The sequence below is a fragment of the Cataglyphis hispanica genome, chromosome 19 (genome assembly GCF_021464435.1).
Source record: "Cataglyphis hispanica isolate Lineage 1 chromosome 19, ULB_Chis1_1.0, whole genome shotgun sequence".
Classification (NCBI taxonomy): Eukaryota; Metazoa; Arthropoda; class Insecta; order Hymenoptera; family Formicidae; genus Cataglyphis; species Cataglyphis hispanica.
Window position 1 is genome coordinate 4,343,675 of NC_065972.1, and position 23,928 is coordinate 4,367,602.

Genomic DNA, 23,928 nt, shown 5'->3' on the forward strand with positions numbered 1-23,928 from the left:
TGGCTATATGTAAATGCGACGGAGACTTAAAAGTATTTAAAGGTTGAAGGCAAATGTCGCAATATTTCTATGAAAAAAATAAAAAAAAATGGAAGCCGTTTTAAATAAATTTTATTCACATCTTTAAATATATATAATACCAATCCTTGCATGTTCTTTAGTATTATACATAATTAAAATCGTTACTGTAGGCACGAAGTAATGACGTATAATCAAGCAATCGTATATATCGGCGATATATCTACGAAATTCTCTTTGAAATTCCAGCGCGACAAAATGTACTGATTTTGTACGTGAAACTACATTCGTGCCACATTTCTCTCTACCGAGCTAAAATTTATAAATATATAAAGCTACATTTGTTTCTGTTTACACGTGCTTTCGTTCGCTTAAAGCTATGTATAATAATCTAGCGTTTGTACATCTCTAACGTGTTACTACTTCTAATCAAATCGTATTATGTAACAAGTATAGGCAGTAAATCGAAGAAACGCTTTTACGATTCTTGACGACGTGCAGAGTTGCTGAAATATCTCATTTCGACTCTTATCAATCGATTGTCATTAAAAATTGTTTTGACATGCGCGCGAATCTCACGTAAGTCAACGAATGTAAAAATCTGACAATTATTAGAAAAGATAAGGCACTCGATTGGTTACATTGGCAGTGTAAATGTATCAAACACTGTTGGAAAATTTGTGTTTTCTTGTTTAAAAATACGCCGGTTAACATTTTTAAATATTTAACACATTTATATGTTAATTTAATTGCTATTGTGTTTTAATTGAAACCAAATGTTAAATTATTAAAACAATTTAAAAAAGTGTAAAAATAGCACAATGTGCACATACTTTTAATTTTATACAAATAGATATGTTTTGCATTATTAGTTACAAAATTTATTTGTTAAAAAAAAGAAAAAATATTGATTTTATTTTACAGTAAGAGTGAGAGTGACTACAGACCGATACAGATCAATAACATTTTTTTAGTTATTAATTTTATCATTAAAAATGTTATTTTACACAAAACTTAATTCAGATTATCATGATGTTTGCATTCAATTTGTATTGATAAATAACATATTCATATTACATCAAATTAACACAAAAATTTGTGTAGTTTAGGATATGCGATATATGTTAAATTTAAGTTAAATTTTCTAACAGTGAAAATATCGTAGATAAACTGGCAGTCGTAAAAAAACTGTTATATTCCTTGTAAATAAAACATTTATTAATCTGGCAGTTAAATAATGCGATTTATGCGCGAGTGAACACAAAAGATTTAAAGCACTCAACATTCCTCTGTATTTCATCGAATCACGTTGATCCATTTCAAAAATTACCTCAACGGAAGACGTATGTGTATTCTGCTTTTTACAGATACCCCTTCCGTAATTCGCGCTTCTTTCACGTTGGCATGTCTGGTACTTTTAATACTTTACCGTAGCTTGGATTAATTCGCAAATAATTGACTAAAAGAAAAAGCGTAACGCGCAGTGTCGGGCAGTGTTTCCTCACGCAATTCGATTATCCTTTACCCTTCCATTGATCTCATTCCACGACTATGAGATGGACTATGAGTGTCAGCGGTTTCTCCCATTCCGTTCTCGTCGCCGTCGCGTTTTCAGTACGACCGTGGATCACTATGTGAAACTCGCCGGGATTTTTAAGCCGATGCCGGAAGTGCAAGGCGGATACGCCGCGTTCCCTGACAATCTCAAAGTATCCGTCGTCATTGCCTCGTGCAATAAGGTAATTCATTTCCTCGCCCTGTAAAATGATAATAATAATTGCAGCTCATTTTTAATTGGAGTTACTCAAAGAGGCAAGATTTTAACTTAAAATTATCCGAAATCTTCTTTTGAAAATTACCTTGATAGCGGATTGCAGTTTAATGATTCGTGCGCGATGCCTCGTTTGACGTAGATTGATCTTAAGCACGTGCTCCATTCCATGATGATGCCTCTTTGGCCTTTCAGAGTTTCGACGTTTCTTCCTTATTCTGTTTCTCTTCGTCCTTGTCTCTTCGCCGTCAGATTTATCTCTAGTGCCCCTTCTATGTCGCCCATTTCCGTTGATCTAATTCAAAGAAATGTCATTGTTTATGTGTCATTTATTCCGCGATCGAGATGTGATGTGAGACAAACCTTGCAGGAGAAACATCCTTCCGTGGAAATCGTCTTGTCATCGGCTGATGGTATGTGATAAGAATCAGGATTGATTTGGAAGGTTGGCACATTGCCGATATCTTCGTCGTAACGCCCTTGAGACAAGGGATTAATCGTAGACAGACAATGACCCTGTAAAAAATTTTTAATATATATATTTTTCTTCTCGAAATATTTTAAACGTGGCTTTCGTTCCGTTACGTGGACATGCAATACGATTGGAGAACGAACCTGTCCTATTCGCTGATAACCAGTGGGACAGCCGCAAATAAATCCGCTGGCTCCGTTTGGAGTGCATCCGAAGGCGCAGGGACTGCCGAAACATCCGGCACTCACCTTTAGAGAGAGAGAGAGAGAGAGAAAAAAAATACAAAGTAAAATATCTATATGTTTCTTAGAAATATAATTGGGATGAAAGGGGATTTAACGAATTCACGGACTGCCACACCTGCACGCAGATCGCCAGATTATTATCGAATTGATAACCGTCCGGACAACCGCATTTGTAACCGCCAATCGTATTGATGCAGGTACTGTCACCGCACGGCGATCCATTGCATTCATTCTCGTCCATGCACTGATTGTAATACAGGTGTTGGACAAAGCCATCCGGGCACCCACAGCGATAACTGCCCATAAAATTCTGAAAAAATTAGGGCTATTCTGAACAATAGTTTTCTTAAAAAAGATTTATTTTTTTCTCGAAGGTGTTTTTTTTACAAAGTATTTTTTTTTTTTTTTTTTTTTTTTTTAAGAGGTAGTTTTTTCTAAAACGAAAGTTCTAAGGCAGTAAATAAGGCAGTCATTATTATTTAGTCAGTATTATATAAGAGTTCTAAAAGTAAATAATAATGGTCATTATTGTGCTTACTTGACAACCGTGTTCGCAACTGGAATCGTCGGCGCATTCATTATGATCAGTGCAAAAACTCCCAGTATGATCCAGCTTGAAACCTCTGGGACAGAGGCATTGAAAACTGCCTAGGGTATTAATGCATTTGCCGGGTTTCGGGCAAACGCCTGGTTGCTCGCATTCATTTATATCTACAAGAAAAATATACAAGAATAATAAATAAATAAATAAATATACAAGTACTTAAAAGAAAGTTATTTCATAATCGTGGATAACGAAAAAATGTCCAATGACATATTCACATTAATTGCTGTTCCAATTAAACGAAAAGAAAAGTAATTAAGAGATTAATAGGCAAACCGTGACATGCGTCTCCTTGTTGGTTGTAGCCTTCCTGGCAGTCGCAAGTATAACTTCCTGGTGTGTTTATGCAATTCTGCTGGCACAGATGATTTCCGGTCGCACATTCGTCCAGGTCCCTACAGCTGGTACCATCGGGATTCAAAATGAAACCGGACGGGCACGAGCAGATGAAACTGCCCTCGGTGTTTTGGCAATTGTACTTGCACGGCTTTGGCGTTAACTCGCATTCATTAATGTCTGACCACATAGTTCAATTTAGTTCAGTTCTTTAATAATTATCACATATTTGAACGATTGGATAGGAGAACTTACCGATACATTGAATGCCAGATTTGTCGGCTTTGTAACCTTTATTGCAGATGCATCTGTAGGATCCTAGAGTGTTGATGCATAGACCGTTTCTGCAAAGGTCGGGTATGGTTTTGCACTCGTCGATGTCTGAAAATTTACATCAATAAAAAAAAAGATTTTTTACGATCAACAAAATGAATGAAATATGGCACCTTGCCCGTTGACGGAAAATCCTTTGTCCAGGCAGAGTTCGTTGTAATTGTCGGAATCCCTCGACGGACAGATCTCGCAATGCGGTCCCCATGCAGCTCCCATGGTGCAGCAACAATCCGCCTTAGTGACCGTCCGCAATTCCGACGTTTTGGCAGTGCATCTGCCACCAATTGTTTGCAGGAAACAATAACCGACCCTGCGATCTGATTATACAGAAACACGAAACTGTGAAAGAAACTATATCTCTAATATTTTTATTTATTGATCTAATCGCGTGCTTCTCATACCGATACACGACTTCCCATCCAAGCTCTGCTCGAAACCGTCATGACATAGACACTGGTAGCTTCCCTCCAAGTTGACGCAACGGCCGTGCTGACAAAGACCGGAGTTGATGGCGCATTCGTTGATGTCTTTGCATTCGTCTGCCATTCCTATCTTCTGATAACCAGGCGGACAGATGCATATGAAAGTGCCGATGAGATTTTTGCACTGGAATCTGCAGTCATTCGCCGGCGTCGCGCATTCGTCGACATCTGAAAATTTAATTTATAAAGCGCGCAAAGTTTAGTTTCAATTTTTAATTTTAATTAAATTTAATTTTAATTAAAAATAAAATTCTAAAAAAGGCAGTCAGTATCAAGCGCGGTAATGGAGCGCAATAATTTTTATTTTAATAAAGACTTTCTAACAAATAGTTTACATAAATTGCCGGTCGCATGTTCTTAGTTCAATAACGGTCGCAAAAAAAAAAATTAATTAATTAATTAAGCAGTCGCATGGAATTGGTCGGTTAAGAATAAATAAATAGATTAAATAAAATGATAAACATAGTCGCAAAATTAAAAGAAATAAATAAATAATTAAAGCGTAAAAGAGTATATAAATTTAATAACACATTTTATTTTCTTCATTACCTACGCAATGACGGCCGTCGGGCGCCAGAGTATAACCGTACGGGCAGATGCAGCGAAAGGAGCCCGGCGCGTTGTGACACCGAAAGGCGCACTGATTGCCCATCTCCAGGCACTCGTTCACGTCTTCGCAGACCTGATTAGCACCCGGCGCGAAACCGTCGTTACACGAACATTCGAAGCCGCCATCGATGTTGCGGCAAGTGCCGTTGCCGCAAATGTTCTGCACGCCCAGGCACTCGTTGTGATCCACGCAACGCCTCCCGGTTTCGTCCAGGACGTATCCGGTCGGGCATTCGCATCGGAACGAGCCGTCCGTGTTGATACATTCGCCGCCGAGACAGGCGTCCGGCATGAACAGACACTCGTTCAAATCGATCCCAGTGTCATCTCGTCCTGGCCCTTCCGGGCACAGTCTCTTAAAGTCCTCTGGATAAATGAAATTATATTTTTTTCTAAATATTTATATCTTTTATACACGAATTACACACAATCCGACGCTAATTCGTTCCGTTTTTCTAAATGGAATAAATGCAGGAGTGGGGATACCTATCCTAAGTTTACTATATGAGTATCCCCACTCCTACCTTCATCTCGCTAGGATAACGGAACAAATCATTATCAAACAGTGTATTTATGATGCAAACAATTTTCCTGATATAAAAGAAAGAGAACTTGTACGATAGATTTGCGATAAAAATAATATAATTAATTTTACACTTATCAAATTAAGTTCTTGATTAATTGGAGTTAAATTAATTAAGATTAATCCGTAATTTTTGTTGAAAGCAACAATTTGTTCAGTCTTGAGGGAAGATATTTTTTACCGCTATTTTCCGGCGGACATTGCTCGCAGTAACGGCCCCAAGCCTTGCCCATTGTGCAGCAACAGTGCTTCTTGGTCACTCCACCCTCCCGCGGAAGGGTGCATTGACCTCGTCTGTAGCTGTCATAGCATTGCTCTTCCCTCACGTCGATGCACCTAAGCGAGTTCGGTTTGTCACTCAATTGATACCCGACCGGACATTCGCAAATCACACCGCCTTCCGTGTTGATGCACTGACCATTTTCGCAAATGTCTTGCGTCTCCACGCATTCGTCCACGTCTGCAGGATAATTAAACAAAATGTAAATCGCATTTACAAGAGCTACGTATGATACGAGATAATAAATATGATTTTATGATTTTAAAATTTTAAACGGACCGACGCATCTCCTCCTGGTATGATCTAGCTCATATCCTGGTGGACAGCTACATATATAAGAGCCCATCAGATTCTGACATTTTCCGGGAGGCGGACATAATCCCGGTATCTGCAACGATTTGAAAATATTAATTTTAAAAGAGCGCAAGATGACACATGTAAACATATATAAATATGTTTTCTGTCAGAATCACGACGTACCTCGTGACACTCGTCGATGTCGCGACAGTGCTGACCGTCCTGAGCCAATACGTAACCGTCCGCGCATTCGCAGACAAAGCCGCCGATCGTATTTCGGCATCGACCGTTGCGGCATAAAAACGGCATTATTCGACACTCGTTGATATCTAAAACGAGTTTGTATAAAGGAGGAACCGATATTTATCAAAAAAATTACAATATTAAAAAAATATAAAGAGATGAAAAAACCATCAGCTCAAACCCACCCGCGCAATCGTTATTCGGACTGAGTTTAAATCCCTGATAACATTGACACTTATAGGAACCCAGGGTGTTGATACAAGTGCCGTTGTTGCATATATTCGGATTGCGCTGGCACTCGTCGATGTCAACGCAATTGTCTCGGTCGCGGGTCAACGTGAACCCGGCGTGACAGACGCATTGAAAGCCACCTTGCAGATTGCTGCACGCGCCGTTGCTGCAAATCCCTGGTCGCTCGTAACACTCATCGATGTCGACACAGTCGCGTTGGCTGGGACCAAGTTTGTAACCAGCCGGACACACGCACTCGAAATAGCCTTGCTGATTAATACATTGAGCGTTTCCGCTACAGGGATTCGGTATCTAAAAAAAAAATGGCATATAAATATATTACTGATGAGTATTATTCGATATTATCGAGAAAATTTATTTCGACAAATATTATTATATTTCATAATAATCTCTAATGCTGTTTTTAAATATCGAGGAGAAGTAAGAAGTTGAAAATTTTTTTTGCGATTAAATTAAGATTCAGTTTCAAACTTTTTTATATTTTGTTGAAAAAAAAAACGCACCTGTAGACATTCATTCTCGTCGATGCATTGATGAGAATCTTGATCGTAGACGTAGCCGCGCTCGCATTGACACTCGAAGCTACCGGGCGTGTTCATGCATTGGCCATGAGTACACATGGTCGGCATCAGGGCACATTCGTCGATCTCCTCGGAATGATTCGTGATCGGGTTCATGATTTGACCAGGTACCAGCCCGCACAGAATTTCGTGTTCGCCTGCAAAAGAACACCATACGATTGATCTCTCGATCATCTCGAGATATAGAGAAATCGCTCGAATATTACTTACGAGTTCTCTCGCCGGGGCATTTCTCGCAAAGACTACCCCACGCGGCTCCCATTGAGCAGCAGCACAACATTTTTGTTTGCGGCTGCACCATGGGATTGAGACAGTGTCCGGAATCGTAGGTAAGATAGCAGGCTTCCTTTCTCATATCGACGCATTCCTCTAAAAAGACAAACATATTATAGTTTTATAATTTCAAGGGAGAGTTAGAATTTAATTTTATATATTTATATAAAATACATATATTTTAATAATATAATATATATAATATATATTTATAGATAATATTATTTAATATTAATAGATATATATAATAAATATAATATTTTGTATATATATTTATATAAAAATTGTGTATTTAATAACAACACAATTTTTTACGCTAATATAACGTTTAAATAATAATGTAATAAATTTATGAAAAAATAAAATAAAGTGAATATTAGATAAATATTTTCTGAAATTATTCAGCTGTTATTTAGTGCATGTACTGACTTCCTCCAGGCATCGCCATGTATCCTTCGGGACACTCGCAATGATATTTTCCTTGGTCATTGATGCAATATCCAACGCCGCATATTCGTGGATGTAGCGCACATTCGTTAATGTCTGCAATAATTTTTTTTCTGATACTTAAAACGATAATAATAATAATAATAATAATATATATATATATATATATATATATATATATATATATATATATATATGTAGGGAGTGTTAGGGATTATAAATTATATAATCCGGAGCGCAGAATTTCCGAATCGTTTGTTTCTATTACCGATACAACTGGTCTTGGAATCGTCCAGGATGAAACCTTCGTTGCACGAGCACATGAAACTGCCGAACGTGTTCGTGCAGTGTCCGTTCTGACAGATGTTCTCGTGCTCCGCGCACTCGTTGATGTCCTCCAGAATGACAGTCACATGATTCGGCCTGTATCCCGGCCCGCTGGGACACAATTGATCGTATTCCTTCGTGCCGGCCCGTGGACATTCCTCGCAACCGGTGCCCCAGGCAGTGCCGATGCTGCAGCAACACGTCGCCTTTGTCACCGACGACGCTACTTCAAAGATACACTGGGGCTTCCCGGTACCATGTTCGTAGCCCGTGAAGCAAAGCGACTCGCGTCTATCTGTGTGAGCGATAGTAAATCAGACATAGAAAAAAATATTTGAAAGATAAAAATATTTACGTAAACGTTTTTATCAGATTTCTAAAAATCGATAAATCAAATAACTTCTCGATTTATAATAAATCTAAAAATTACCAGAACTCAGAAAATAAAAAGATAATAATAATTTTGCGATTTAAAATGCATCAAAAACTACTGAGATTCCAAAATTTGAGAGGAAGCTACACTAAAAATAAATTCTTTTTTTTCAATCAAATAAATAAGTTGATTTCAATTTTTTTCTACTTAAATAAATATGTATTCTGTTTTCAAAAATATTTTATATTAAATAATTTATTATTTACATGCGATAAGTTATAATCAAAGTTATAGTTTTTAAAATAATCAAAACTTTAATAATATAAAAAATATTAAAAATATAAAAAAATTTATTTGAAATTTATTTAAAATTATTTATTAAGATAAAGAAAACCTATATTTTCGAAACAATCAAAATTAAAAGTATATTTAAAAAAATAATTTAATATAATAAAGCTAAAAACATTTAATGTATTTTTTATTTGCAAATAAAATACTATATAATAAAATAATTTGCATACTTTGCTTTATTATATATATATATATATATATATATATATATATATATATATATATATATATATATTACTAATTTAAATATATGCCACTTGATTGAAATAACTAATTCATTTAATAAATATTTAAATAAATGATATTTTAAATTAAAAAAATTTTTTGAAGTTTAATATATTTTTTTTAAATGTAGAATCTTAAATGATTCTACCTACCAACGCAGGCATTTCCGGCTTCCACCAGCTCGTGATGCGGTGGGCATCTGCAGATATATTTGCCCTGTGTATTGATGCAAGTGCCGTACTGGCAGGATTGCGGGCTTTCGCACTCGTCTACGTCGGTGCAATTACCGCCGGAATTGTCCAGTTTGTAGCCCTCGTTGCACTCGCAGCGGAACATGCCGAAGATATTTTCGCAGCGACCGTAGACGCATAGATTGTTAAACATCTCGCATTCATTAATATCCACGCACGCCTGTTCGCTACGCTCGTCCGGATGCATAAAGCCCATTTCGCACTCGCATCGATACGCGCCCGGATAATTCAGACAGTGTCCGTTTTCGCAGAGCGTGCTGTCCTCCGCGCACTCGTCGATGTCCTTGCAGTTGTAACCGTCGCCGCGAAAACCGGCGTCGCATACGCACTGCAAGCCGATCAAACATTTAAATTTAGATCTGACTGTGCAACAAACATGTTTGTAGTGTGACATATTTCTCGAGCAGAGAGAGGAAAAATATTCGAGGCTTTCTAGCGGGACTCGATCCTAGGATCCTAACAACACACATATCCAGAGGACATTTAAAGGATATTCAGAAGACATCCAGATAAAACATCCTCTGGATGTTCTTGGATATTTGTGTTGCTGGGAATCTTACTCTCAGCTGGCTACTTTGCCACTGAATCACACACTACACCATGCCACTATATTCCTCTTACTCGATTATCAATATTCTTCATTTCTTCGTTTCTCTGAACAGCAGTTTAGCCGCAATAAACGAATCACGGGAGTCTTCGAAATACATACCTTGAAGGAACCTTCGGTATTGATGCAGTGAGCATTGGAGTCGCAGCCACCGTTGTTGGTAGAGCATTCGTTGATATCCCAGCACTCAATCCCATTCCCAGTGAAACCATCGTGGCACGTGCATACGTACGAGCCTTGGGTGTTCTGACATTCGGCAAACTCGCTGCAAGAGTAAGCGTTCAGTCGGCATTCGTCGTCGTCGGTGCACGCCGGTCCTTCCGCTGGTTTTACCGAGTAACCTTCCTCGCAACGACAGTTGAAGGAGCCGATCGTATTGTAGCATTCACCGTATCCGCATATCTGCGGCTGCATCACGCACTCGTCGACATCTGACGATTCAATAATATTGTAGACAATTATATTGTAGACATGTATATCTAATTTCAATAACAAAGCAGCAATGTGGATACAAGAAGACTTTACCTATACAGGATATACCGTCTCTTCCGGGCAACAGGCCGTTCGTGCAATTACACGCGTAGCCACCCGGTACATTCCTGCATTTACCTCCGTTGCAGATTCGAGGATTGTCCTTACATTCGTCCACATCCACGCAGGTACGTCCGTCCAGGTTTAAAGCGTAGCCGGCGCTGTCACAAGTATGAGAAATCATTATTCTTTATGATTCTCGAGATTTTAATTGTGAATAATAATATTAAGTTTAGATATTTTTGAGAGGAAAGTATAATGATCTTTTACCGGCAAGAACAAGAGAAACTGCCCGGCGTGTTGAGACAAATGTCCTCGCAACCGCCGTTGCTAATCGCGCATTCGTTAATGTCCTCGCAGTGGGACCTAAGACCCGTTTGCTGATAGCCATCATCGCAGATGCATTGATAAGTTCCCATCATGTTCTCGCAAACGCCGTTCGAGCATATACCGCTGGTTCTCGAGCACTCGTCGATGTCCTTGCAAGTCTGCTTGTCGGGGCCTAGTTCGTGCCCTGGAGGACACTGACAGCTAAAACTCCCTTCGGTGTTGATGCAAGTACCGCCACGACACAAACCCGGCGTCTCCTCGCATTCGTTTATGTCTAAAGACAGAAATATCTCGCGTTATCGTGAAGAAGGTATCTTTAGGCTTGAAAGATTTTAATGAATCTTTCCTCTTGTGCCTTACCCATGCAAATTTTCATAATGTCATTGCTGCGATAACCAGGAGTACAGTCGCACTGAAAATTGCCGGGTGTATTTCTGCAGGTACCGTTACCGCAAACACCACGCATGATCTCGCATTCGTCGATATCTGCACAGAATTAAAAGTTTAAATTAATTATAGTTATTTCTATGTATTAATTAAATAAAGTTTCTCTTCATTTTATTTTTCTGAATTTTTTTTTTTCGAGACAGTATAAGAATTGAAATATATATAATATATAATAGATCGAAATCTCTTTACACCTGTATAATCCAGGTACTTTAAAAAAAAAAGTTTCTCACTAAAATTCAAAAACCTCTTGAAAAATCCGAGATTTTTTTTTGAGATATTACCTACCGTTACACTTGACACCGTGCTCATCGAGGGCGAAGCCCTGATTGCATCTACAGCTGTAACTGCCAATCGTGTTTTTGCATCTGCCGTTCAGACACATTCCCGGAAATTCGACACACTCGTTAATGTCCTGACGCTCAGTGAAGCCGTCTCCTCGTGGGCACAATTCCGCGTGGGCCGGCGTGCCCGCCTTGGGGCACAGCTCGCACTTCTCGCTACCCCAGGCACGACCCACGGAGCAACAACAGAGGCTTTTGGAGAAATGGCCCTCCACGGGATTGGTGCACTGACCATGGCGGTAATCCAAGAAGCAGGCTTCCTGCCTAGTGTCGATACAAGTGGTGTCTGAAACCAAGAAACGGAGAGTTAAACATTTGAAAAATATCTACTCTATCGTTAAGATATATTTCGGTTTTTGGGAGAGAAACGGAGAGCGACGAGTGATCCACGATGATTCGTCGCTAACTAGCTTACGCGTTGCGTCCAGGGTGAGACCAGGTGGACACTCGCAACGGTACGAGCCGTCCGTGTTGACGCAGGTACCGCCGCCTTTGCAGATCCCGCTGTTGAGCTCGCATTCGTTGATGTCGGCGCAATCTTTGCCGTCTACCTTCGCGTAACCTTTGGAGCACTCGCAGAGGGAATGCTCGCAAGGCTCGCACGGACTGCCCCAGGCTACCCCGACTGAGCAGCAGCACTCGGAACGTAGAGCTAGTCTTGGCAAATTGTTCTCGCACCGACCATCCACCATCTTGGTCCAACACGAACCCTTTCGATTGTCTAAAGCCAAAGAGAGTCAGAAAGAAGAATCCATCTATATTTATTTTATTTTTATTCATTGATTATTCCGTTCTCATTAAAAAAAAAAAAAAAAATTAGATAAATTTTAAGAAGAAATTAATTGTTATCTCTTACCCCGACAAATGTAGCCGGTGTTATCGAGAACGTAACCCGGGGAACATTCGCATTCGTAAGATCCCAGAGTATTGATGCACACACCGTTGAAACACACGTCCGGTCCTAACTCCTCGCATTCGTCCACGTCCTCGCACATTTGATTCTGTGTGTTGTATCTCATACCCGTTGGGCAAATGCACTGCAAATGAAATTACGATTGGCAATTATGACATTTACGTTCCAAAAGTGTAAAGTTGATTTGAAACACGTAAATAACGTGTCAAAAAATTAAAAATATATATTTATATATAGGTATAATTAATACAATAATTAATATATTTAAAATATATATATATATATATATATATATATATATATATATATTTAATAATAGAATATAATTAACATATATGAATCAGATAATTAATATATTTAATAAATAATTTGCTTGCCTGAAAACTACCGGGTGTGTTTCGACATTGACCACCGCTGCACAAGGAATCCTCCAGCTCGCACTCGTTGATATCGCTGCATATCTTTCCTGTCGCATCAACCTCGTATCCATTGTCGCAGATGCACCGATACGTCCCCATAAGATTCTCGCATCCGCCATTGATGCAGATATTAGGGTTCTGGGCGCATTCGTTGATGTCTGTTAATAATATTCGTTAACTCGTAAAACTATTTACCGAATCAAAACAAAGAAGATGTGAATTTTATTAAAATGTTTTGCAAAATTCATGGGAATCTATTTATATGTACTCTGGATTTTTGAAATTTTTTTTTAAAAGTTTAAATATTTAAAAAAAATATTTTTAAATATTTTTATTACAATATTCTCATTATATCTTCCTTTCGCGAGACCTCGCGAAGAACTTGAATTTTCGAGCGTAGCATCCGTTTATTTACCATCGCCGTTGTAAGTCATTCCGGCACCGTGTGGGCACAGGGCTTCGAATTCCCGGGTGCCCGGAAGCGGGCAGGCTTGGCACGTGCTACCCCAGCCTAACGGCTGGCCCAGGATCACCGTGCAGCAACAACAGCTGGATTTTGTCACGGCGATTGAGGTCGGATTGGAGCACTGGCCGTCTCTGTACTGCGAATAGCACAGATCTCTTCTCGTATCTGACCAGCGCAGAATCATCCGATAGAAATTCAATTTTTCATTAAATAAAATTAATTTTTATTTTATCAGGCAAACAAGTATATTTTAACTATTTTAATTTATATTATATTTTATAATTGCAATATGTATTATATTATATTATAATTATTATACTCATTTATTATGTTATAATATTAATATTATTATGATATTATTATTAATAATAATATTATGTTATAATTATATATATATATATAATTTTACTAATTTAATTAATTTTTATTTAAATAAGTATATATTTAATTATTTAATATAAAATTAATTGTTTTAGCAAATCACATAAGCAAAGTACTTTTTCATTTTTTTGATAAAAGCGATTAAACGGTATTTATTTGAAATTTAAAAAAATGTGCAAGATGTATAAAAAATTCTACAAAATAATCTAAGCAGTATACATTAATAAAAATATTTAAAAAAAATGATATAAAAATATTCTAAAAAAGTAACATTCGCAATATAAGAAAATTTTATTTTTCGAATAGATATCTTAATAACCAAAGAAATATGTAACATATTTAAAATAGAGAATAAGTAGTACGAACCTAAACAGGATCTGCCGTCAGGACCTAGATTGAATCCCGGATGACACTCACATTGAAAATTGCCTAACGTGTTGATGCACCGCCCATTTTGGCAGGGCGAACTTATGCACTCATCGATATCTTGCAGGATAAATAATAACGAATAATTATAAAAAAATAATTTGTTCTCTATATTTTTTCAAATATTCAATTTTTTTTTTATTTTATAAAATTTTTAATAATTTTAATTTATCTCTGTAAAGTCGAGAACTTAATTATTTTTTTCTTTTTTTTTGGAAAGCTGTAGATTATTAAAAAGCATTGAAAATTTGAAAAATTTGAAAATCCAATATATTATCTTCGAAATTGTTAATTATATTGCTGAAATTACCGATGCAGTGGCTCTGATCGGGACCAATCCTGAAACCGGAATCGCAGACGCATTTGAAGGAGCCCTCCATATTGACGCACTTGCCGTTCTCGCACATTCCACTGGTGGAACACTCGTCCATGTCCACGCAGAAAGTGTTGTCTCTTGAAGGAGTGAAGCCCGATTGACAGATACAATGATACGATCCCGGCGTATTCTCGCAACGGCCGTTTAAACAAATTCGCGGATTTTCTACGCACTCATTGATGTCTGAAATAAAGAAATTTGGACGAAACATTGTTATATATATTAAGAATATCTTTCAGATATATTCCTTCCTGACTACAGATATTTTAAACATATTGATAATTTGCAAAATATATTTCTGAAATTTCCGACGAACTCTTTGCAAATTCTCATACAAGTATGCCATATAAATGCCAGCCTAACATTTGTTTTATATTATTTTTTACCTATACAAGTATTCCTCGTCGGCGATAACGTGTAACCGTCGTTGCATTTGCATTTGAAGGATCCGTTCATGTTGATGCAATGTCCATTGGTGCACATTCCGGTATCTTGGCATTCGTCGTGATCTAGAAAAGTAATGATATCGTGTAACATTCCGTAGAAGCTATACTGTTGGAAAATTTGTATTTTATTATTAAAAAAAATGCTGCATGATTAAATTTTTTTTGTTAAATATTTAGCACAAAAATTCATGTGTTAATTTAATATATTGCCATTGTATTAATTCAACACAAGTATGTAAATATTGAAACAATTAAAAAAAGTGTAAAAAAGTAAGGCAACGTGCACATATTTTTAATTTTACACGATAGATATGTTTCCGCATTAATGATAAGATATTAATGATAGATTTATCTGTTAAAATTTATAGAAAAAAATATTGATTTTATTCTATAATAATGATGACTATAGATCATTAATAACTTTTTAAATTTTATCATTAAAAATATGTTGCTTTTACACAAAATTTACTTTAAATTATTATGAAGTATGCATTCATTTTATGTTGAAATATTAACATAGTAACATAGTGTCATGATTTAACATAATATTCATATTATGTTAAATTGATACAAACATTTGCGTGGACTGTTTGGGACATGCGATATACATCGCATCCCTAAAAGAATACTGTCACAACTCAAAAAATATTAATTTTTCATTTGACACTGTTCCGGGCAAGAAAATCAAATTAGAAGAGCGACGCTTCTCTCCTCTAGCAACTTCGCAAATAGACTTGCAATTCCTTCACGAAGATATCAGACATACTTCCTATGGATTGAACTTGGAGTGTGAGTTTTTTGAGTTGTGACATTGTTCTTCTAAGAGTGCGATATGTTAAATTTAAATCAAATTTTCTAATAGTATACTGTTCCTTCGTCGAGAAAGAAGAGAGTGGTCGGTTACCGGTGCAGTATCTGCCATCGCCGGAAACGACGAAACCGTGTGGGCAGTCGCAGGTGAAGCTGCCAGGTTGATTATGACAGATCCCGCCCTGACAGTAACCCAACAGACACTCGTCCACGTCCTCGCATCTACCTCCGGGCTTCCTCGTGAATCCCGGATAACACTCGCATTCGTAGCCTTCCTTGGTGTCGATGCACTTGCCGTCGCCGCAGATGTCCGGTCGCAGTGCGCACTCGTTCACCTCGGTGATCGACTGCTGTTGCGAGCAAAGCCTGTTGTAATCGTCTACAATTGAGTAATAACGTGGATCCTGTAGAATTGCCAGTCGTAAAAAGTAAAAGTGCTAAAACTTTTATCTTAGTATTTTCATCCATTTTATTTCTCTAGCGATTCTAAATCTCTCTCCCTCTCTCTCTCTTTCAAGAAATTTAACAAGACCTTTTTTTAAATTATCTCGAAACTCACGATCGGTTGAATTATCAAAGTTATCCGCATTCGAAGCATTACAGATCTAACTGAATTTAATTTAATACCGTCGAAGGAAGATAACGTTATCGTTTATACAATTGGATTGATTTCCCCCTGAAAACGTGTACGTACCGCTGCCAGGATTGGGACAGATAAAACATTCGTCGCCCCATCCTCGACCCATGTTTTTGCCGCAGCAACAATCCTTCTTGCTCAACCTCATCGCCAGTCGATTCTTGCACTGTCCGTTACGATTCACCGCTGTGTAACACAATCCCTGTCTGCCATCTGCCAAGAAATAATCAGCCAAGCAAAATTAAGGGACGCAAAGGAAAATATAAAGCAATATCTGCGAAAAGTTATATAAAATAAATAATGGCAGATTAAAACTAGTAATTTTATTATTTCATTGATAAAGTTGTCACTCACCGATGCAATGCTTGCGATCCTGACTCTGTATGAATCCCGGGTTGCAATGGCAATAATAGCCGCCGCTCGTGTTTATGCATCGGCCATCGGTGCAAATGCCTTCCTCCTGGCACTCGTCTCTGTCCTTGCACTCGTTGGTATCGAGGTCCCTCGCCTGTCCCTCGGGACACTCGCAGGTGAACGAGCCGGGGGTGTTCAAGCACTTTCCGCCCTGGCAGAGTCCGGGAATGGACTCGCACTCGTCGATATCTGAAGAGAATGGCAAACCAAATTTTCACCATCCCATCTTTGTCATGTAAATATCGAATTAAACGATTAGAATTGTATGAAGGTGGCAGTACCGATGCATTGACCCTGCTTGGTCTTCAGATAACCCTGTTCGCAGTCCAGCCTAGCCGGGCACCTCTCGCAGGGGTGGCCCCAACCCTTGCCGACGGTCGCGCAGCACAATTGCCGCGTGCAAAACACATTTGCAAGACTCGCCAAGCATTGGTCGTTTCGCACTTTGGTGTAACACGGCCCGGTCCTGGAACATAATCCTTGTGTAACGCGAGGCAACTCGAATAATTACGATATGTAATGTACATTAAAAAATATGTACTAAATTCCAAAATATTTATTTTTATTAAAAAAATATGTTTAATTTAAATATTTGCAAAGAAACTAATTATTATGTTTAATTTAAATACTTGCAAAGGAATTAATTATTTCAAGCAGCAAATATAATTAAATTAATAAAGTATACAATAGTATATATAATTTAAAAACAAAGTATAGCTTTTATTTGCAAAAAAGTTGTTTTTTTTTTAATTTTATTATACTAAATTATTTTCTTGAAAGAAACATTTTTTATTATATTTTAATTGACTGCTTATTTTGAAAACAGAGACTTTATTTTTCTTTATTTTAATGAATAATTTTTATCTTCAAATAAATATTTTTTTACATATACTAAAATAAATAAATACTGAAATAAATAAATTACGTATACCAAAAAAATTAATTACAATAATTAATATTCTTTTATTAAAAATTTATAATACTTTATTTAAAAAATAATATAATATATATAATTCTTATATTACATGTAAATAATAATTTATTTAATATAACAAAACATTTTTGGCAACAAAGTATTCATTTATTTAAGTAAAAAAAAAAATCAAAATTAAAAAAAAATGTATTCATTTGATTGAAAAAAAAAATGTATTATTTTCATATTTTCACGTTTCTGACCTGAAATCGGTCTCGCAACGTCTTCCTGTGTAGCCATAAATGCAAGCGCAACGATCTGGACCGATGCATCTTCCTTGGTTCAGACAAGGCTCTCGGCAAATAGCTAAAGTAAGATTTTCGATTTAATTATCTCGATGGGAAACTAATTTCACTTTGTGGGATGAGTATGTATATATATATGTGTCTGTTTTCAAATTTATTTCAAATGCCAGTTCGTCACTCACGCTCGTTGCAAAATTCTCCCTGATAACCGCTGCGACACTGACATCGACCGTCCACACAGTTTCCATTTATGCAATGAACTCTGCATCTACCGATCTCGCCGCGATCGCCGCCGCTTCCTGTCTCGTGCGCGATGACTATCGACGACAAATTTACAAAATAATAAATTTAATTTTCAACAAATTTCTCGCTGTTATTATGCGTTGCGCTCAATATATTTATTAATAATTATTATCAGTTTTAGAAAATAAATCAGAGTCATTTTATCGTATTATATCTTGCCTTTGCTTTGTCCGTTGCCGCAGGCAGATGCGACGATGCCACCCTCGCACAAACAAATGTTAGGCTGTATGCATCTTCCTAGAGAGCCACAGCGTCTTACGCAGATTGCTATAAAAAATATAAACAAAATATATTTAAAATATTTATAAAAACGTATGCTTCCAAAAATATATCGAGTTTAATAAAATAGTTGTTACACTAATTCTCGTAAAACGCAGAATATATTTATAAATGCTTTACTTATACAAAAAAAAAATGTATAATATTATTTTATAATTTTAATTTGGTAATCAGATGGTTACATAAATTAATTAACAATTAATAAGATCTATCAGACACCCGGAAATTGGCAGAATACCGATCTCGAGCGAAGCACGGCCGCGTTAACAGACAATGCGATCAGCAGGAAGTGCATAACAGGTCATTAAACCAGTTTCATTCGAGGCGGCCGTTCATGTCGCATAAATGCCTATTTGTCCGTTACATAATTGCATCGATCATTATCATCGGCTGCGGGCAATACCGATATAATGATAGGCGGTTCTCCCTCCCCCACGCTCCGCGGAATATTAATAACCGCTTTCTATTCTGCGAATATCTTGTGTGAGATCGAGTCAAAATATCGTAAAGAGATGCGGATTATTATCCTCGGTCTTCGGTCGACATGTGCTTCATTTTATCACCCGAATTTATTATTATTTGTGTAGTTTTAGTATTGCTGTATAAACTATTTACAAAAATTAGAGGAACACCCCATTTTTTAAATATATATATATTTTTTTTTTAATTTAGTCAGCTGTAACTTCGTTAAAAATGAATAAAATTTAAATTAAAAAAAAAAGAGGATTTTAAATCTTAAAATCTCTACTATCTAAGAGTTACTATTGTTTTTGTGAGTCTTGGAATTTTTACATATAGAAAATTAAAAGTCATTAATTTTTTAAACATTTTATTCTCACTTATTCGCATCATGTCTTTAAAAAAATTTTGGCAATTCTATCATTCAATAAAGAAAAGTTTTAGCTTTCAAAATCTGTTTTGGGAATTGCGATACAATGACGTTTAACGGAGTTATGAACAATCCAAGTCAAAATGCTCATTTTTTAATTAATCGGCGATTAACTCAGTAACAAAAAATCTTAGAAAAATTAAATGAAAAAGGATTTTGTAGGAAAAACTTTAAACTTTTACATTAGAAAGTAGGAAATTTTGGCAGACTTTTTTTTTGGGCATGTGACAGATCCACAAAGTGAGAAAAAAATTTCCCATTTTGTCCAGCTCGTAGTTTTTTTATGTTTTTTTGTATGTAAAAATTACTAAATTTACAGAAACTAGAAAACAATGACCTTTCGAGAGTAGAGATTTAAGGTTTGAGAAAAAACTTTTTTTTTAAATTTCATTCATTTTTAATGAAATCACAATTGGTTGAATTTTGTCAATTTTTTTAAAAGATTTCTCTAATTTTTGTGAGTAGTTTATTTTAAACGCTATGAATTGCAATAATAATTTAATCGCGATACAGTTTAATTTAATGTGAAATTTAAAGAAAACAAAATAAGTGTACTTTGCTTTTTTTGTGAATCTTAAATTTAGTTTATAATAAAAAATTTTTTTAGCTTTTTCTATATTAATTATATTCTAATTTGTTTACTTTGCCTTTTTTCGTTGTGTCGTAATCTTGATAAATCAAAAATTAATTACACAATATATATATAAAAATTGAACGAAAAAACAATAGGTAACTTGTACTTTTACTTACGAATAACGCACAGACCCGTTTCCGGTTTCTTTGACCATCCGGGACAGCAGTAGTTTTTATATCTCGATCTGCACACGTTCGGCCTAGATTTTTAAACACTTGTTAGTTCTTTGGAATCACATATTTGTATAAAAATATATACGAGTCGATTAAATTTTTGATTAATAAAAAAATTAAATTGATACAAGATTGAAAAAGACAGTTTCTAAAAAAGCAGTAACACGCGGATACCTGGATTTATATTTGAATAAAAAAATTGACGATAATTTAAAAGAGAGAACGAGAGAGAGAAAGAGAGAGAGAGAAGTAGAGAAAAAAATCACATATTAATATATTTATAATATCAAAAAACTGCATTTTCTCCTCCTATAATTTAACGGATTTGCTAATCAGGACACGAAAAAAAATCTGTCTTCACTCTTTATGTCTCCTTTTAAAGATCCATAAATTTTCGAAAATTTTGAACGGAATCTTTTTATTAGTTTCCAATAGGCCAATTATATGAGATATCAAGATTAATCTTGACATTGTCTTGTCTTATAATTTGAGACAAGATCAATATTTTTAATTAGTTCTCAAGATAAGATCAAGGCGAGATTTTTAATTAATTATCAAAATAGATTAAGATTGTTAAAATTATTGTTAAGATTATTGGATTTTAAAAAAAGCTAAAATATGCATATTTGTGCATAAAAAATCACAGACTACAAAAACTTTATTTAATAAATAAAGACATTTATTGATAAATAAAATTGAAACAAGGCAATGCAAGATGAGATTTTTGCAATCAAGATTCACAAGATCAAGACAAGATATAAGTTTTCGAATATTTTCAATATCAATACAATATTTTTACGCATATTGTCTTGAGTCTTATCTCAATCCTAGTTTCCAAAGTTACGCTCCAGGTTATGATTATCCAAGTTATGATTAGTTATGAGTTCCTGTGGCGCCAGTTTGAAGAGGCGGAAGCGCGACATTTCCGCGGTATCGTGGCACGCGCAAGAAGAGAGGAGCGAAAGAAAGAAAAAGAAAAGAGGAAGATTGGGAAGAGGAAAGGAGGCTGGAGTACCACCTCGGAACAAGGCGGCCATTCACGTCTGGCGCCTCGTAATTAACGTCAGCTGCTATTGAATGCCGCCACTTAGGCCTCTCGACGCCGCAATCGCGCAAACGCCAGCGCATCGCTGGCTCTCCGTCTATCACGTTCCGCCATTCTTTATCGCGCCGGAGGAAGAGAGATAACGCGCGATTGTTATCTAACGCGGTCTCTGTAGGGTTGCCCGCGAGAACTTTGAACCCTAAAAGATCTGTTATCCAAAAAACAAAAAGATTCTCGGATTTTACCGATATAAATTTCAACAATTTGAATTTCAGTAAGATATATTTTGTGATATCAAAGATATTAAAATATATCTCACATGCTAAATTTTTTTTTAATCAAATGTATTTTATCTTCGTTTTTTTTTTTTTACTTAAATAAATATATACTTTGTTTTTCCAAAAATGTTTTGTTACATTAAATAAATTATTGTTTGCATGCAATAAAAATTATAATTTTTAAAATAAATTATTTAAATATAAATTTTAATATAAAAAGATATTTCTTTGAAGATAAAAATTTCTTTATTAAAATAAAGAAAACCTACGTTCTCAAAACAAGCAGTCAAAAATTAAAAAATGTTTTTTTAAAGTAATTTAAAGTATAATAAAGATAAAAATTTAATATAAGTTTCTTTTTAATTTAATATAATTTTTTAATTTAATAATTTTTTTTGCAAATAAAAGCATGCTTTGCTTTTATTTAGCTATGCTTTTATGTGTTTTACTAATTTAAATATATTTACTGCTTGATAAAAATAATTAATTCCTTGACAATTATCTAAATAAATAATCTTTTACATAAAAAAAAATTTCTTGAGTTTAGTTTTTAGTGCAGATATCAAAATCATCTTTGGATTCCAAGATTCTATATGATTTTAAAATTCTCAAAGTGATCCTTGTCCTTCAGCAGGACGTGACAGCACCAATGTGATAACTCGCGGAGGGAGGGAGGAGAGGAGAGGGAGAGAGAGAGAGGGAGAGAGAGAGAGAGAGAGAGGGAGAGAGAGAGGGAGGGAGGGAGAGAGAGAGAGAGAGAGAGAGAGAGAGAGAGAGAGAGAGAGAGAGAGAGAGAGAGAGAGAGAGGGAGAGGGAGGAGAGGAGAGGGAGAGGGAGAGGAGAGAGAGAGAGAGAGAGAGAGAGAGAGAGAGGGAGAGAGAGAGGGAGAGAGAGAGAGAGAGAGAGAGATATTAATTGTTCTCGCGTATAAGACATCCCTCGCGTTCTTCCTGCTCCTTTCACTTCTGACTTGGTGCATGTCATCTCCGCGGAGGCAAAACGTCACATATATCACGTACTGTAAGGAGGCGGATGTTTGCAAGACGATATTAAAAGCGCGTGCGGTGAAGCAATCTCGCTCGCAAACACAGTGGCCCACTAACTGCCCGAGATGTAAGCGAGTGTTTACACACGCGATTACGCCGCTAAATCATCAGTATAGTTTCAGAAACAAGCGCACTACTTGAGCATACAATTTGCTGTTTTAAAAAATTCAACACTCGTTCTTTAAACTCGTTTAAGGATAAATCTCTCTCCTCTGTGAGCCCCCTCCACGCAAGATACTTTATTGCCGCGATGTTTCCTCAACGACATAAAATTATGCCGAAATGTCAGTTGTCATTTCGAGTGTTTAAAGTCGACGATGATTAATAACGGTAATTGAAAAATGACAACATTTTTGAACCGTAATAATAATAATTGTGTAGACAAGAGGAATTACATGAATGCAAAATCGACTGTCTTGCGATTGAGAGCTTCAATGTAATTTACATGCAGATGGAGATCCGGAGATTGGCTCTACCATCAAACTTGTATCGCGGCTCGATCAACACGTGGCTTCTCGGCAGGGTGTAATTTTAACACCCGACTGTAATGATGGCTGAAGGAAACCCTGAAATCAACGTAACGCGTTCGCCGGCACCCATATCTTCATTTTAAAATCCTCGCGTGGATCTTCATAATTGGCAGGTATTGTATCTGCCATTTTTTTTCCCGCGCATTCATAATGTTTATTTACTTAAAATTAACATTTCCAGGATCTTTTATAACATAATATCAGCGTTTTGTTATTAGAAAATTGCACAGTGATTAATTATCATTCGTTGACACGTCGAAGAATTTATGTGTATGATTAATGGAGAACGCTGTAAAACGACTAGCATCTAGATATCGCGCACCCAATTAATGCGGGATCCAGTTAATCAGTTAACTCTCGCTTGTAAGAGTTCAATTGGACGCGCGTTGTAATGGCTTTGAGACAACCGCGCAAATTGCGGGCCATTAAAATTGAAGCGATCAAAAGACGAGGTCGTATGTCCTCTGGTCGCGATTAGGGACGAGACGAAATAGCAATATTAATAGCAATATAAATTGCCGATCCACCACGGCGAAGGGCAGATACTTATGAGCTTTGGAAACGCGATGGAAAGGCATCGATAAAGCATCGCGGCGCCTCGTCATGGAGTTGCATCAAAAGTTGCGATAGCGG

At 36.4% G+C, this 23,928-nt stretch overlaps 1 protein-coding gene across 4 annotated transcripts in view; it reads right to left on the reverse strand.

Annotated features, from left to right (window-relative positions):
* Positions 1-94: 94 nt before the first annotated feature.
* LOC126856610 (fibrillin-2-like) overlaps positions 95-23,928 on the reverse strand; it is a 32,329-nt gene continuing 8,495 nt past the window's right edge. For 3 of the 4 annotated variants that reach the window (XM_050605265.1, XM_050605266.1, XM_050605267.1), the window contains exons 3-42: positions 20,340-20,422; positions 18,581-18,688; positions 18,301-18,435; positions 18,077-18,179; positions 17,182-17,366; positions 16,841-17,089; positions 16,544-16,699; positions 15,944-16,228; positions 14,980-15,102; positions 14,528-14,776; positions 14,158-14,277; positions 13,360-13,575; positions 12,903-13,102; positions 12,469-12,649; positions 12,028-12,333; positions 11,557-11,898; positions 11,182-11,307; positions 10,762-11,095; positions 10,486-10,652; positions 10,063-10,391; positions 9,255-9,681; positions 8,095-8,448; positions 7,809-7,922; positions 7,317-7,475; positions 7,029-7,243; positions 6,459-6,816; positions 6,214-6,359; positions 6,013-6,121; positions 5,635-5,913; positions 4,811-5,236; positions 4,181-4,429; positions 3,893-4,096; positions 3,702-3,827; positions 3,387-3,626; positions 3,045-3,217; positions 2,622-2,816; positions 2,405-2,509; positions 2,153-2,305; positions 1,878-2,084; positions 95-1,775 (exon numbers count right to left, since the gene is read on the reverse strand). In XM_050605265.1, coding sequence (XP_050461222.1) covers positions 1,557-1,775; positions 1,878-2,084; positions 2,153-2,305; positions 2,405-2,509; positions 2,622-2,816; positions 3,045-3,217; positions 3,387-3,626; positions 3,702-3,827; positions 3,893-4,096; positions 4,181-4,429; positions 4,811-5,236; positions 5,635-5,913; positions 6,013-6,121; positions 6,214-6,359; positions 6,459-6,816; positions 7,029-7,243; positions 7,317-7,475; positions 7,809-7,922; positions 8,095-8,448; positions 9,255-9,681; positions 10,063-10,391; positions 10,486-10,652; positions 10,762-11,095; positions 11,182-11,307; positions 11,557-11,898; positions 12,028-12,333; positions 12,469-12,649; positions 12,903-13,102; positions 13,360-13,575; positions 14,158-14,277; positions 14,528-14,776; positions 14,980-15,102; positions 15,944-16,228; positions 16,544-16,699; positions 16,841-17,089; positions 17,182-17,366; positions 18,077-18,179; positions 18,301-18,435; positions 18,581-18,688; positions 20,340-20,422 — 8,455 coding nt within the window. In that variant the 3' untranslated portion in view covers positions 95-1,556. Of the gene's footprint in view, positions 1,776-1,877; positions 2,085-2,152; positions 2,306-2,404; positions 2,510-2,621; positions 2,817-3,044; positions 3,218-3,386; positions 3,627-3,701; positions 3,828-3,892; positions 4,097-4,180; positions 4,430-4,810; positions 5,237-5,634; positions 5,914-6,012; positions 6,122-6,213; positions 6,360-6,458; positions 6,817-7,028; positions 7,244-7,316; positions 7,476-7,808; positions 7,923-8,094; positions 8,449-9,254; positions 9,682-10,062; positions 10,392-10,485; positions 10,653-10,761; positions 11,096-11,181; positions 11,308-11,556; positions 11,899-12,027; positions 12,334-12,468; positions 12,650-12,902; positions 13,103-13,359; positions 13,576-14,157; positions 14,278-14,527; positions 14,777-14,979; positions 15,103-15,943; positions 16,229-16,543; positions 16,700-16,840; positions 17,090-17,181; positions 17,367-18,076; positions 18,180-18,300; positions 18,436-18,580; positions 18,689-20,339; positions 20,423-23,928 lie in introns of those variants that run through there. The other variant, XM_050605268.1, reaches the window with a different exon arrangement.